This window comes from Oxyura jamaicensis, chromosome 1 (genome assembly GCF_011077185.1).
Source record: "Oxyura jamaicensis isolate SHBP4307 breed ruddy duck chromosome 1, BPBGC_Ojam_1.0, whole genome shotgun sequence".
NCBI classification, from domain to species: Eukaryota; Metazoa; Chordata; class Aves; order Anseriformes; family Anatidae; genus Oxyura; species Oxyura jamaicensis.
The window spans coordinates 193,247,543-193,263,961 of record NC_048893.1 but is presented as its reverse complement, the minus strand read 5'-3'; the positions used below and the strand labels follow the sequence as shown (position 1 = coordinate 193,263,961).

The following is a 16,419-nucleotide window of genomic DNA, read 5'->3' as shown; positions in this document are numbered from 1 at the left end:
AGCCCCCACCCTTCTTTTTTATTGGACGTCTGGCACGCCACTCAAACGTGACTCTGTGACGTCCCGCCAGCCCCGCAGGGGGCGGGGCTTACCGCGCCGTCTTCCCTTTCCATTCGCCAGTTGGGCCGTCAGTCAACCCGCGCCCCGCTCATGGCCGCCGCATGGCCGCGGCGGCCTTAAAGGGACAGGCCCTGGGGGGAGGGGGGCCGCCCGCGCACAAAATGGCGGCGGCGGCGGGCGGGCGGCGGCAGCAGCGCACGGTGAGGGCTGGGGGTGGGGGAACTCCGGGGGGGGCCGGGGGTCGCAGGGAGCCGCAGGGCTGCCCAAAAAGACGGGTAGGGAGGCGGCTGGGGGCTGGACCTAATTATAACTTCTCTCATCCTCACCTGTTTGGGGCTTTTCTGCTTAATTTTCAGCGTTTTCCTGAGGTAAGCGCACCGTGGTGCTCCTCGTGGGGACGTCCAGCGGTAGACAGGGGCTGAAGTGCATCTTAAAAATGGGTCATAACCTTGGCTCTGCTTCCTAAATTCTGTCACTTTCTTCAGTCAGGAGCATTTAGCAGTCGTTATTCGTGAAACAGAACGCAAAGGTGGCTAACAGAAATATACCTGGTAGCACCTCGCCCTGCGCAGCGGAGCCTCAGCACTAATTTTGTGGGGTTATTTCAAGCCAGGGGCTGCGCTGACGGGATGCCATCGAAATTCGTGCCCGTGTCCTGCAGCCAGGTGATAGGAGACGTACAGCTCGTCAAAAAGCCCATGTTTGCTTAGCTCTGTCTAATTCTGGCCTAAGTATATAATTTTTTTTTTTCCGGGGTCAGTCTGTTGTGCGCTAGGTAAGTGTCACTTTTGCCAGTTTGAAAAGGAAAAAGGAAAAAAAAAATGCAGCAGGTTAGGTTTTTTGTCTGCTTTTGGTTTGTTTTATGTAGTTATTCTTAATTCTGCATAGACAAGGTTTTCCAGGTGAAAAGATACCCTTTGAAAATTCTAATGTCTGGCATCCCTGCTTTGATTTCAAACTGATTCCCGTCTTTTAGCTTGGAGGATCATCAGATGCTTTTGTTTTGCATCTATAGCAGATGAAAATAGCAGACTGGTGTTTGAATCAATGGGTTCTGCCATTTGGGCTTATGTTGCTGGTGCTGTGTTGCCTATTGCGTGAAATGCTGTGCTTTGCTTCGTTCACTTGTACTTGGTGACTTGATCTTGTTCCTTATTCTGCTTGCAGCAGTCCGGCACCGTGTAACGCTGGCGTTTCTGCAGGACTGAGCCCTCTGCTAACAGGCTTTCCTTCCGTTTTAACACGACTCGTTCTGCAAAGTTTGCTCTGTGTGGCTGCTGAGCGTAAAACAGTGCCCATATGCACAGAAATCTACTCAAAGTATTTTTGTTAATATATTCTTAATTAGGCATTTGTGTTTTAATCAGCTTTCCGTGGTGGCCGAAGTTCTTGTGCAAATGCAGCTGTTCCAAGAAAAGCACTTATGTTGTGCAGGAGATAACAAACCCAAAGTACTGCTTTACAGATAAAACAAACACTGCCTGAAATGTTTGGGGTCTTAATTTTCTTGTATTTGTAACAAGAGAAAAGTGTTGTCTGATTTGCTACAAGATATTTGCACAAATACGTTCTGAATTCTAATTAAGGTCACAATATGCTTCCAATAATTGGTATTTACAAAAGCTTAGAAAAGCCCTGCCAAGGGGAACGACTGCTCAATTGCCTTGTTAGTGAAGTAAATGTTCTGTGAGGAGCTCTAAGAGCATCGCGTCTTCTTGCAGCCTGTTTCTACCTCAGGCTGCAGGAAGCACCTTCAGCTTGTGTTCGGTAGCGTTCAGTGATGGGCATGGTTGAAAGAAACTCCTCTAGCACATTCAAACCAGGCAGCCGTGCTTTTATTTCACCCTTATCCACCAAGGGTGTACACAAAGCTCAGGCCGGGTAGGTTTGAGTCAAACACAGCATGCAGAGTGCTGTGGCCCTTTGGCTTTGGCTGGAAAGCGTCCAATTGCTGGTGTCCCAACTGTGTAGCATGTTCACAACAAGGTGATCCCTTCTGATCATTGCATTCTGCAAAATGTAGCAAATGCTTGGGAAGTAGATGTAGAGTGCTGGAAAATCCGTGGCATTCATGGCTGTGTTTTTTTGTGACCACTTAACCTGCTCTAGCAGCTTGTTTACACTGGGAGGCAGAGGTGCCTTCTCTTTTGGCTTTGATTTTTCTGCTGCTTTTCTTGTGCTGATGCTGCTAATTGACTGTGGGTTCAAGTCATCTTGGTGTGTCTGCTGGGGAGGCTCAATGTGTTCGTGGAAGGATGTGAAAGATAAAGGTGGAAAAGGGGCTGGGGCTGCAGTGGGGAGAGCTCCAGTCTTCCCTGACTGGTGTGTACTGCCTTCTCACAGTAAGCAAGCGTACAAATAAGTTGCAAACAAAAGCAGAAATTGGAAACTAGCTTGAAGAACTTGTTCTGATACTGTTTTTAGCAGAGGGGACTTTGATGTATGTATTTAAGACTCCAAGAAAGGAAATACAGCCATTGAGCTATTAGTCTTCTGCAGCAGTATTTCTCCACATCTTATAAACTGATTCTGCTTTTATTATGACAGAGAAACAAACCTGCTGAATAACAGCTTTGCTGTATTTTCAGGGAGATCTACACAAAGCTCCTAGGTCTACATCAGCCGCAGATGGACTCTCTGCAACTTCGTATATAGATTACCCAAAGTACAAGCCATTCATCAACTCAGATCTGCTGCGCTCCCCACAGAAGCCAGTAATTCCATATCCTGAGAGTAACAGCAGAGGTAATGCTCCAGCTAAGTTGTGTTTTTACCTGTTCCCAAGTCACCTGTGTGGTGGGTGAAAGCATCACGTATGAAATGCTCTGTGTGCCCACGGAGGGTGTGGTGTCTTTAGCCTTTATCCCTTCCCAGATGTGCAGGTCACCTGTTTTGTAGCATGCCTAATGAAAAAGGCTGTCTTACACTTGGAGGAGGAGGATGCCCTTCAGTAGGAGAGAGCTGTAAAATTGGCTCGGTGAAACGGGCTTGACATGTCTCTTGTCCCTTCTTTGGTCTTCCTGTCCCTCAGTCATTCCACTTCCCAGCTCACAGCTGGGTTTGAAATGAGACGGGAGTTCTCCAGATGGTTTGGAGCGAAGGAAGAGGTTTGGTGTTGATGAACTGAGAAGGCTCCTCACATACAAACGGTGTGTTGGGAATCAGTGAAGTGTTTACGACATGCAGAAAAGAGTGTTTTGTGGCAAAGTGCATTACCACAGGGGGAAGAAAGTTGTACTCCCACTCTTTTATTTTTCTGGTTTATTCCTTCTCCTTTCTTCCCCCCTTTCACTGGAAGTGAACACCAGAACTAAACATTAATTTTGCCTGACCTGAGATGAACAAAAACATTATTTGCTAGTTTTTTGTTGTTCAATGAATTGGCCTCTCATACAAGGAGAGGAACCCCAGAGCTGCCTCGGGGTTGGTACAGGAGGGAGCTGGGGGAATTGGAGGCTAGGGCAGGGTGGATCCTTTGTGAGCTGCTTGCCTCAGGGTCCTTGAGAAAATAATCCCTGAAGACTGGTGTTGTGTGGAGGCTTAAGGCTATGAAAAATTTTATTTTCTTCATTATGGAAAGAAAAGTGAGAAAGATTCAGGATGAACCCTTAAATTACTCTAAATATAAAACGGAGGGGGGGAAACCACAGCACAGTAGGCTCCAGTACCTGTTCCACTAATGTAATTCATGCTGAAATTACTGGAGACTTCTATATTAATGATCTAGTAGATGAAAAATGAGTTCCTGAAGTGCCATTTAAAATGTGATATATGCTCTGGGATGCACAATACAATCAGTGTTCAGTGTGGGTAACACAGAACTGAAGGACTGGTATGGAATAAAAACTGGATGTGATGCACATGATTGATACAAGGGTGTTTCTGGAGATTGTGTTGTGTGCTGCATTAGTGACAAAGTTTTGACTTCCAAGTTTTCATCTGGCAACTCTTTTCAAGTAGGTAATCTGCTAACTCTAAAATAAGTACAGATAGAGGGATAGAATCTGAGAGCCGTATCCCTTTTAGGAGTCATAAAATGCCTTTAGCTTCAAAAACTGTTTTTGTAAATATCAATGCATATGGAAAACAAAATCCAGCAGGCCGTTTATCCAATGCCTTTTCTTGCAGAGGCTTTACAAGTCTGAAAATGTTCAGGAGTGTGCAGTTTAGTAAGGTTAAGGATTTGGGAGTTATCTTCAGATGGGAAAATAGGTTTGGTTGTTCCTGGGGCCCTTACTGCTCCTGCCTCCTATTTAAAAATAAATAAATAAATCCAGAAATTGAGTAAATTCTGCTTACTTTGGTTTGTGTTATGTCTCAGCCAGCCACAGATGCTTTACTACTCCAGTAATGACTGTTACAATGTGTCTGTTACTTTGACACACATTTCCTGTCCTGCCTGCTACCTGGCATCCTGTTGGGTTTCACCCTTATCTGCCCACTGCTCAAATTGCTTCATTGATGTGTTTTGATTGTAGTTACTGTAAATACGCGGAGGTTTTACTTGAGCTCCAAGTATTACGTAACAAAGCTGTTTATGGTTCCAGTTGTGCCCATTTCAACTGAATCCTGGTAACAGTGCCATAAACTCGGGGAAGAGGGTGACCCTGCTAGTAGGACCAGGCTATCGACAGCTTTCCCTTTAACTGTGGCTGCTGTCACCCACTTCCTAGTTACTTAAGTTACCTCCAAGTAGGTAGTTCTGATACTCTGTTCTATTTTGCGTTTCAGGATTTGATGCATTTTCACTCTGGAAAACTCATTCTGATGACTATTTTTCCTTTTTTTTTGTAATCTGATGCTCAACCAGATACGCAGCCTCAACTTTTCCTGTGTTTCCATTCTTTCTCTAGAGCGTGCTTAAGCTCAGAGGAGTAGGCTAATGTGCCCTCGCAGATGCATCTGCTATATGAGCTGCCTGTAGGGTAGTTCTCACGTTCTACTTTAATAGGTCTGTGTAGGGGAAGGGGCTGATGGTTCTGGTTCCCTTTGCAGGTTTAAACAATACAGCCAGCAGATGTAATACATCAGATTGCCAGCAGATGGTCTAACCTCAAGATGACGCGAGTTACGTTACAGCTGCTTTCTTTTTTGTGTGACAGATATATAAAGGCTTCGAGTCATTGTTAGAGCAGGGAAATGGATGGAAAGTGGGAAAGCTGCTTGGCACAAAGGAAACACGTATTTTGTGGGCATGAGGCCATCACAAATGCAAAACCAGAAGAGCTGCTGCTTGGGGAAATAAACATCTTTATAGCTCTTCTGATATCTAACACTTATTCTGTTCAGTGATCATCAACAGGAACACTGTTTTATATTTGTCACACTAGTGTGCACTTGTAGGGGAATAGTTACAAGCATACAAAGAACTTCCACTGCTTCAGCTATTCAGTTGTCACCTTTACTTTCCTTTTGATAATAAAATCAAACGAGGCACTGTTTGTGCTTCATGTGCAGAATATTTATTTGACCTGTCCTGGGCAATGTATGCCTCTTCTCTCAAACGTTTCAGATGAAGGTATGCACCGAAGGCATCTATTCATTTCAGACTTGGATTAGGATTGGTTGCAGTTAAGGGAATAATTCATGGAAGGGATCCTGGCTGGTGGTGAGGAACGCTCTGGCTTTCTCATAACGCATTTCAAACTCAATGTGATCTTGAAGTGTAACTAACAAAAGGTACTTGCTCAATTACAGCAATATTTTCTGCTCTGAAGAATCTCCAGGAAAAAATTCGTCGGCTGGAGTTGGAGCGGCTTCAGGCAGAAGAGAATGTCAAACACCTCAGCAGAGAAACAGCAGACTACAAGAAAGTACTGAGCGAGCAAATGCAGCACAGGGAGCAGGACAGAACTGAGGTGTCAAAGAAAAATCAAGGTGGCTTGCAATGTTTGTGTACATACTGAACACTGACGTGGATAAAACTGGAGTGTTACCAATGCACGAAGCTATTTTAATTATTTTTGTTCAGTCTATTTTACAGAGACAAGTGGAATTTTGAAGAAATTTTAAAAGCATACTTAATTTTAGGAATTTGCATACACGAATGGTTAATTCAGCTTAATCTGAGTTTTAGATGGTCTTTTTCTTGGTTGTTTTTGAACTGTCCTGAAAACAATAGGCACAAGCAATGCATGACTTCATTTTTCTGCCTTGTTACCTACAGAGCTGGCTTCTCAGCTGGCAGCTGCTGAGTCTCGGTGCAGCCTCTTAGAGAAACAGCTGGACTACATGAGAAAAATGATCCAGCACGCTGAAAATGAGAAGTCACATCTCTTGGAGAAACAGGTGTGTTCCCAGGATTATCTCAGGATTAAATAAAAAAAATAATGAAGTGACTACATCACAACTTCTCATATTTACTATGATTTTGATACCTTAAGCTGTAGATGTCTTTGAGCTGGCCTTTATATACTTAGAGAAATTACTCATACCTAATTTTCAGTCTTATGAGGACCTTGGTATTTTCTGCCTTTGTGCATCTGTCTCTAAGGCAATTCTGTAGGTTCTGATGTTAATGAGAATTAACTGCTTCTGTGTGACTGGCTTGTCTTAGCTCATCTGTATCCCTCAGAGGATAATACCTGTGTGCCAGTGGAAAAACCTTCCCTTTTGTGTTTACAGGCTTTAACTCTTCGGAGATTTTTTTTTTTTTTACTGGTACTTTTCTTGATAAATGGGGTCTGACATACTGATTCTCTAGAAATAATAAGGAAATTTATTTCCTGTCATCAGTGATTGTGAGATTTGACCTATATCTAAACCAAGCTTGAATTTTGTTTTAAAGGAGTATCTGTCACCTAGACCTCTCTGTTCCACAGTCTCTGTGGCTATCCTATTTCAGTCAGTTAAATATTTACTGAAGAAATAAAATTAAGAATACTGCTGCTAATAGCTGAGTAATAAAGGGTTTTTATTACTATTTTTGGCTTGGGAGGGAGGGGAGACTGCAGAATTTCACCTGTTACTGGCTGGGTGTGAGATTCCCAGTGATGCCCAGTTGCTCCTTAATTGTAGCAGCACTTAAAATCGTGCAGAGAAAGTAGTTCCTTTGGTCTGTTTATGGTCCTTCTCTATCGTGGAGCTGTAAGGCTTGCTATAGAGATGTTTCATTGTGCTTATAATAGTTTTGCTTTTCATTTCTCCCTTCCAGGGCTCATTGGAGAGAGACCGGCTCAATCAATCCCAAGTCCAGTCTAAATTGGAAAAGCTGGATATGCTGGAAAAAGAGTACACCAGGCTTACTACCATGCAGTCCATAGCAGAGGTCTGTCGCTTGCACTCGCATCAGATTTATCTTATTTGTTGTAATCAACACTGCATAGTTACATGTTAATAACAGAGCTGGGCAAAACTTTGTCCTATGGGGAAAGAGCAGCTAAACATCTTTTTAAAACTGAAGTGGTATAAAAACTTGCAGTCACTGCTGGAAGTCAGGCTGTAGGTCACTGCATGCTACAAGAAAGAGTTGGAGTTTAGCTGAGACTTAACAGGGTCTGTTGGTGTTCATCTTTTTTTTTTTTTTTTTTTTGGTGGCGCACAGGCACAGATTTGAGCACTCACATTTTGTGTTTCTGAACACTTTTGAGTTACTTTGTACTCTGCTGAATGCTAGCAGTTAGAGTCAATTATGACCCAGATTTGGTTTGGTGGGGTTTTGTTTTGCTGGTGTTTTTTTTTTTTTTTTTTGCGACTTGCTCTTAAGAAACACAATTATTACTAGTTACTTTGCTGGCAGAATTTCAGAGTCTGTTGCTGAGTCTCCAGCGCTGCTGCTGTCAGCCTGTCAGTGCATTTCAACCAATCTGCTTTTTCAGGGTTCATTTTGAATTTCTGAAAGTTCAGCGTGGCCATGTTTGCTCATATTCTGTATACTGTCTGTGCTGTTGGCCTCTGAAATCCATTCCACATCCTACCTGTTTCTGCTGCTGTAGAGACACCACGAGACTCCCAAGACTGGGAACTACAGTAGGCTTAAGGAGGGGGAGGCTTCCACCCCCATACTTACATATTTTTCTCCCGTTTCAGCAGTGGTTAGTGTTATTAGATTTAGATTTAGGTTAGTGGTATTAGGGGTAGCTCTGGCCTCTTCATCAAAATTTTACACTTGCCACCCACTTACCAGCCCTTCCCATGTGCTTTTCCAGGAGTATTTAAGATGTTTGATAGTAAATCTTCATTGGGCTGGTCTGCTACAGTACCTTTTAGACACTAGAGCTCTTCCTGGAAGTCTCTGATCCAAGGCATCTTTGACAAGCTGTTCAAGATCTTGATACCCCATTGTGGTGGACTCCCTTTAGTAATAAAAAAAACCTGCGTTCTTTATCTGGGCAAACCTCTTTCAAAGAAGCGAGCATCCTGTGGCTCTTGTTCCCTGAAAGTAGCAGTAGGTTCTTCCAGGGTCAGGTTTGAAATTACTGGTTTGGCAACAGGAATTGCTTTCTCACAAGCTCTTAAAATGTTTTTGACTGGTAGCAGCTGAAGTTTGGAGCTGGGTTATTTGTCTTTTTGTGCCTAGCTAGTGCACATAATTTCAGCATAAAATTTAGATTTCCTTTCCAGGATCAAACTGAATCTTTACTATCTTCAGAAATTAGTAGTCGTCATAATTAAATCAGTTTTAGTGGAATTGGGTATTAAACTTACAGTTTTGAATCAGTTCTCAGAACCGAGAGAAATCCAGACCGAGCTCTGTCTAAAGCTGATTTTCCTTACAATCATGTTCCTGCCACAAGTCGCCCTCTGGTCAGCAGGTCAGGCTGCCTCTGTGCTTGTTGAACCTCCCTCTGTGTGCTCAGTGTCACCTTACGGTCCTGAAGGGGTGGCTGCGTTCTCTACTCAAAGCAGTCACAGCTGTTGATTCTGGTGATCTCTGCTTTAGTTGTGGCAAGACCACAGGAACATCTGCAAGCTTAATTTGAAGCTAGAAGTAAATAAGAAGGACTATTTCCAGTCACAGTGTACTGAAGCAGACAGAAACTGGTGAGATGACCACTCATGGGTGAGCAAGGATTTCAGACTTTGCCTGTGTGTGTGTGTCTTACTGAGAGCACTTAATCACCCAGACTTGCAGACCTGCTACCTTGCCTAGCCATATAAGCATATAAAAAGGAATTGTGGAGGTCCTCATTCATGTGATAGTCTCCTAATCAGAGTGCTGACCTCAAAAACATCTTCTAGTGTACATTCATTGCAACTGTAGTCCTGCAGTGCAGTGTCTGGACAGCTGGTGGAGAGGCTCTGGGTGCCTCAGTGTCAGAGGATGGAGGTAGGGGATGGGGCTGTGCCCTAAAAGAGCGATTAGGGTTCTGGTCTTGGGTGTCAGATGTCCAGAATCTGAATGCATGGGTTTTGAAGAGCTGCGGTTGGTAGTAATCAATCTGTTCTTAACACTGAGACTTAAAAAGAGAGAACAAAACCCCTCCATTCTGTGAACAGCAGAAGTGACTATAGGTATGCCACCCAGCCCTCTTTTCGTGTCTCCCCTGCTTGCCAGGTGGGGAGAAGCAACACCTGCACCAGGTGCAACACTTGACTGCTCAGCTGTCAAGCAGGTGCTGATTTGCAGGGTTGTGAAGCACAGAGATGTGAGCTGTCCTCACACCAGAGGCACTTCCTCTCTGATGGACCTAACTGGGTGTTTGTCCCAGCAGCCCTGTTTGCAGAAATCAAGGCAGTCTGTGTCTTTGATGTCATACCTTTCTGCCTCTGGTTAAAGTTGTTTGGAACTTTTTCATGTAAGTGTCCATGTTGGAATCAAAAACTTGCACATAAAGGGTGGAACGTGATTGTTAAGTTACTTGGAATATTTCTGATATGTATGGAAAGGAGAAAAAAAGGATTCAACAGGAAAAGCTGGTTCCTTTATACAGTGCCTTTGTCCTTGATATGTATTCAGGGGTTTGCATTTTAACACCTTCGTATAACAGTTGGTTATATTAATCTTACAGTTCACACTGAAGTAAAGGTGAATTGAGATATTTAACACCTCTTGGAGTTTTCAGGGTACTGGGTTTATAAACAATGCAAATTAAAGTGTCCAAAATTGGCTGCTGCTTTGAACTGTGTGCTTCTCTGGCTGAAGTTTGATTAGTGGCTCTGTGAATCATATGCAGTCTTTGGGGGAAGAGAAGGGAAGGTTGTTTTTTTGTGTGCATTCTCTGGAACTTTGGATCACTTTCACTCTGCTGTATGAAATTAGAAGGTTGTTTAAAAACTTTCATATTGGGAGTTTAATCATATCCTGCTTAAACAGGTTTTTCATCTTGTTGAAACATCTACAAAGATACATGTGCCTCTCCTATTAACCCTTTCTGAAAAGGGCTTTGAAAAATTCTTACAATATTTTTACCATAACAAGATTAAATCAATTCATGTTTGCTTAAAGGTAACTCAGAGGCATCACATGAACTTTCCTCTCTGCTCTTAATTGAGGAGGTGGCTAGACCTTCAAAAATTCCTCTTGTCTAATAACCTCGCGTACTACTCTCCCTGTAGGCTCTGACTTAAATTCATGCACCAGTTGTGGAAGTAAAAATAGAAAACTCAATTCAGTCTGAGGCATAAGACTTTGACTGTGCTATTTGTGCCTGTATAGGTAGAACTTCAGCAGTGATTTTAATTCTGAAATCTTTGCCTAGTTTGAAATTGCAAGTTAAACTCGTGCAGTTTTGCTCAATCTCTTGGTATTGTACACTTCAGGAAAAAAATATTTTGTTTCAGTAATAACACTGTTTTCATTCACCTTTGACTAGAAAAAAATGAAAGAGCTGGAACAGAAGCTTCAGGAGGAAGAACATGCAAGGAAGCTTGTTCAGGAAAAAGCAGCTGAGGTAACAACAGGAAATTTCTCTTGTACTAGTACGCACAGTAATTAGCTCTTCCTTTTCATCAACTTTCCCAACTAAACTTGCTGATAGTGTCTCCTACATAGAGAATAATGAAAACCTTGTCTTCCCTCTCCATCCCACATCTGAAGTTCAAGAGAAATCTCTTCCTACCAGCATCTGCACTGAAGCTTCATTTCTTCAATGAAAGACACTAGTTGGAAAAGAAAAATAATTCAGACTGATTTGTAGTTGGGGGCGTATAAGGATCTCTGCTTTAAATAGATCAAGGTCAAAAAGTGTACTCCTTTTCTCGTAATTGCAACTAGATATATTGCAGAAGGAGGCAAAAAAGGGCCCTGTGCTGTTGGATATGGGTCTGTAGGGATGGTGGCCTTCTAACCCTGAAGTGTTATGCTCATTACATACTCATCTTCTGTATGCTAAGAAGTATGTAAGAAATGTGGCAGGCATTAACCTTTCTAATGAGTGCTAACTTCAAATTAATCATGTATAATTGTTTTGTGAATGCTTCTAGATGAGATTGTTTAGGAGACAAGATCTAAAGTCACACTGTAGCTTTTAGTTGATAGAAACAAAGTGTATAGAGGTCATTGACAGTGTCAGTTCTAGTCTTAGCTCTTTCAAGAGATCTCTTCTTCCTGTCAAATTTAATAGATAGAAGGAATAGTGGTCATGCTAACTGTATGCCACAGAATCAATTGAGCAGTCAGAGTTGGTTACCTGACTTCCTGAATATTTTGTCAAGTGTAAAACACAGCTGATGTTTTGGTACTTGCCTATGTGGGAATAATTCAGTACGACCGTTTCCTTAATTTACTAGGATTAGTGATGAGACATGTTATCTGAGGAAAAAATCTAATGTTTAAATTAGACTGCAGAGGCATCCTACACACTTGCAGACCTTACTTTCGGGGAGCTTGTATTTTAAAAACTTGCTGTGTTGCAAATCTTAGCACATCCTCTCTGATAATCTATTAATACAACTTCAATAACTTCCCTCATTCCTTCAATTACAGCTTCAGACAGGCCTGGAAACCAACAGACTGTTGATTCAAGCAGCATCACCATTGCTTTCTCCAAAAGCAAGAAAACCCAAGAAAAAAACTAAGCAGCCAGAGAAGGTAATGAGTGGGGGAGAGAAGGGCAATTACTGAGGGGTAAAATAAGGATCTGTGCATGCAGTCAGAAAGTAAGCTGCCTCTTGTATTGTAAAGCAAAAAATGGGTTTGCTGTAGTGTCATCTTTTGATAAACATTTATCTCTTCTTTCCTTGCAGAAATGCTCTCTCACAGGCCATCTCACTACGCAGCCCCATTACAGACTGTGTCTGGGCGATGTACCCTTTGTAGCTGGGAAGGTGAGCAGCCAAATTGCAAAGCTTCACGCTCAGTAGCTGCAGCTCCTTCAGTGGCTTTGGCTTGGTGCACTCCTGACACCCAGCGGTCAGATCATCTTGTTTTCTTTGAGCTTCTTTCAGTTTATCTTCAGAAGGCCTGCTGCATATCAGGAACTTGCTGAGCTGCTATTTCCTAAAATGAGCTCCCTCCATGCTGCTAGTCAAGCTGTTCTTGTTATGCGTATTCAAACAAAAATAAATATTGTTTTGGTGTTCTCCATTATAATCAAGTAGGTTGTTGACGATGTCGTTTAAAATAAGTGTCTTTTCCTTCCAGTCTACTAGTCCCAGCCATTCAGTTGGCGCCAACGTGCAACACGTCCTGCACCTGATGAAACAGCACACCAAAGCTTTGTGTAACAACCGTGTGGTCAACGATACCCCGCTAGCAAAATCCATCAGTACTGGTCATCCTGCCAGCAAGAGCAGAAAGTCATCACTGCCAAAGGACTCTTCCTCATCCCACGAAGAACTCTCAGAAGTTCTGCTGACTTTACAGGATGAATTCGGGCAGATGAGTTTGTAAGTTTTGTACATTTGATGTTGCAGATTATGAATGAAAGCCTTATATTTTTGTGTTTTTGCTTTAAAGCTGTGGAAGTTTTTCTGGGGAAAGGTTTTTTTTCCTCAAATATCTGGCACATAATCCTTTCTAGTGGCTACATAGTCTGTCGTTTCTCCTTGCAGTTAAAGGTAGGCTCTGATAAACAGTGTGGGCTCCATGCCTATCAAATTCCTGAGGAGTAGGGGAAAAATGTGGTAACAGCCCCAATGCAGTGGACAAATACTGCATATTCCAAAGCGTGTTTTGTTCATCCTGGCCAAAAGGATGTGAATTGTTACCTAAGTGCACAACTATACGAGATAGAAATGTACAAACAGTAATGAGACAAGTGCTGAGATGCCTTCCTCTAGGGGTCATTGGGTAATTTTAAATGTGTGCTGAAGTTTGAAGCTGCTTGTTATTGACGTTTTAATGTTGCAGCAGTCTGCTGCCAAGATGTGTTACTTGAGTGATGCTACTCACCAGAAAAACTGTTCAGACTGGTTTGTTATGACTCCTTGAATGTGTTGGGCTGCTGATGCTGTGGATTCCTGGGAGTGTTGTTTCTGAACTATGTACACAAGCTCTAGAAACTGAGAGAGCCTAACACAAGCTTTGTTCTGTCTAAATCCCATGCTAGTGACCACCAGCAGCTGTCAAAGCTTGTCCAGGAAGCTCCAACCGTTGCAGTGAGGGAAGATCTGGAGAGGGAACTTGAGACACTGGTGGGAAAGATGGAGGCCAAGGCAGACCAGATCAGCAAGGTCCGGAGGCATCGGCTGCAGGTGGGTTACATCCCTACATTCATGCATCTGTGAAGTTGCTGTCCTAAGACGTTTTTCTACCTTACATTCTAATGTAGCAGCAAGAGAGTAAAGCAGAAACAACTACCATAGATTATTGTGCCTAGCTTTATTTAGCTTGATGACCCAAAGTTAGTCTGCATGCCTCTGTCTTTGCATTTCTTGCCATGTTACCTTGTGCCCACTCTTCATCCCATCCCAGGCAGAATTTTGCATCTGTTCTTACACTGCTTCCCCAAAACAGGGAAAAGGTAGCGTACAGCCTGATAGCAAATTCCACAGCTGTTGGAAGTCTGTAAACACAGCAGGAGCTGGCTACACAGCACACAAGCTGACAAACAGCACACAGGGCAAGACGGTGTGAGCCTACTTCCTGGGCGTCCAGCAGTCAGTCTGGGAAGTGTTTCTGGTCGTGTCTCCTGACACATCAGGTACCTGGCCGTTCAGATCAGTCCCACTCCTGCTTCCAGCATATGTGAAACAGCAATGGGGAACTAACTAAAGCATTTGCTTTGCAGGAAGATCCTAATAACAGCCAGCTGCACGTAGTGTGCAGAGGAAGGGCCTCATGAAATGCTGTTCTTTACATTGAAGAAAACTCTGAGCTACTAGTAACCTAAACTGCATTTAAAAAGAGGAAGATTCCCAGAGGCTTTCACTGTTGAGCTAACTCTTAATGGTTCTCCTTTGGTGTTAACGGCCTATTTATAATGTTTTGATTTGCATTTTATAAAAACTGAAATATCTGTTCATTTCAAACCCCTTTCAAAATTTTTTGAATAATATAACCTGTTCATTCAAAGCTATAAAAACCTTTTTGATTTTCTCCAGTCTTCATTCATTCTAATGAAATTTTTCCAAAGGGCGTAATACTGATGTATCTAATCCAGTTCAGTTCATGTGAACCAAGAAGATTCACCCTCATCTGGTGTAGCATAGACATCAAATGTGTACTGAGCGCACTGTGGATGACATTCATAGTGGATGCATGTGAAATATGTTTTCAAGCAGTTAAAAGTATTTTACCTTTGATCTCCCCTGTGATCTGCAGAGGAACAGATGCGTAGTAGTCCCCAGTAGTAAAGATTCTCCATATACTCGAGCCTTCTGACTAGCTACTGACAAACATTCTCGGAGTCAGCATTTAAGAGAAGTGCTGCCTGCTATAAACCGGGAGGGGAGCTCACCACTACATAAAATGAGCCCTGTGGAAGCTACCCATTCTGCAGTTTGGTAGCCACATCTCTAAAGATGTGACTAGCAATGCTGTGTAAGGAAAATAAAATACCACTTAGGGTGACATGGAAGCATCTGTTTGCCTAGCTGAGTGAGATGAGCGGTGGGATGTTCCAGCTGTCTGGAGGAATTGCAGAACTCCAAGCAATGACCTTGTTTCAGTTTGTTTTCCTTTGGGCTTCTCTTTCAGCTAGAGAGACTGAAGAGAGAATACAAGTCCAAAAAGACTCCTGCTAAACAAATAAAAGACAGCAGGCGCCCCGTCAGTGAGGTTAAAGTAACAACTACAGTAACCACGAAAGGGAAGGATGCTGGTCCCATCAAAGTGAAACCTGGGGAGAAGAGTCGGAAAAATCTTCAGTTGTTGAGAGACATGCAGAGCATACAAACCTCGCTACAGAAAGACGATATCAGCTGGGACTACTGACTGGCCTACGGGAGATGTTCCTGAAACCACCCCAGTCAAGCTTGCTCACATTCTGGATATAAAGCAGCTGCCTTTCTCTCTGTGTGAAAGAGACTACTGTATGCTAAGTGCACTTTGGAAATAAGGGTCCTTAATTCTCCCACCTGTGGGTTTGGTTGTATATACTGTGGCCTAGTTCAAAGTGCATTCTATTTCTAAGGTATCCAAGCACAGGTCTCCCCCTGCCAGTCCCTCTCGTGTTAGGATTCCAGCAGTCCTTCCCTTTTTTCTTTCAGCGCACCAAACAACGCGGTGTTTATGTGGGTTGGCTCGTGTGAAATGCCAGTGTGATTTCACACTGCTGTTGAACTCCTTTGTGTTGGGAGGCTTCTCAAGATGCATCCATTTGAAAAGTGCCATGTCCCTAAGTCTTGAGGGCTTCTGTCAGTTCTGATCTGTGTGCAGCTGCAGTTACTGCAGTGTTTTAGTGTAAAAGGGAGAACAGGTAAACTCCTTTTTTAAAGTGTTTTTAGTTCTCAAAAAGCTTTCCTAGTTCTGCACATTCCATTAGTCAGCATTAATGGCAGTGGATGTTTGTGTACTCAAAAGGAGCAAAGTGACTTCCAAATTATTTTGCTTAATGATTGTGTTTAAGTCTGAAGAGTAAACTTTTCTTCAGAACTTGTACTTTACGAAAAGGCTATAGGAAATGTGGATAACATCCCTTCTTCTAGTCCATGGCTTTGGGCAGTGAAGGAGTGAGATAAACCACAAGTTTTAAATTGCAAGTGCCTCAATCATGCCATTCAGTCCTGGCATCTTGCTTTTAACTTGAAATACGTGCTTTAATGAGCTATCGATCTTGGTAGTGGTGCAACTCGTTTTGTACTGACTTGCACAGCTGAGTGAATGTTATTTATTATGTTAATAATGTAAAGAATTTCCTATTAATGGAATGTATAGAAGACCCAGATTATCTGTTTATACAGTCGAAAAACAATAAAGCCAGCTTGCCTGTTGAATCAAGTGTGGGAAAGCTGCAGTTCCTCTAAACTCCCTGAGCGCTTGCTGCAGCGCTGTGCCTCTCCCAGTATATTTTATTGGTGGTGTGAGCAAACTGCAGG

General features: G+C 42.8%; 1 protein-coding gene across 1 annotated transcript; it reads left to right on the top strand.

The window, feature by feature from the left end:
• The first annotated feature begins 132 nt into the window (after nt 1-132).
• On the top strand, nt 133-16,318 carry CEP57 (centrosomal protein 57). The gene is made up of 11 exons (XM_035328427.1): nt 133-260; nt 2,649-2,805; nt 5,758-5,937; nt 6,227-6,348; nt 7,214-7,327; nt 10,815-10,892; nt 11,927-12,031; nt 12,187-12,267; nt 12,584-12,828; nt 13,491-13,635; nt 15,080-16,318. Exons 1-11 carry the CDS (start codon nt 162-164, stop codon nt 15,314-15,316), a joined length of 1,563 nt encoding a protein of 520 aa, XP_035184318.1. The 5' UTR covers nt 133-161; the 3' UTR covers nt 15,317-16,318.
• The last annotated feature ends 101 nt before the right edge of the window (nt 16,319-16,419 follow it).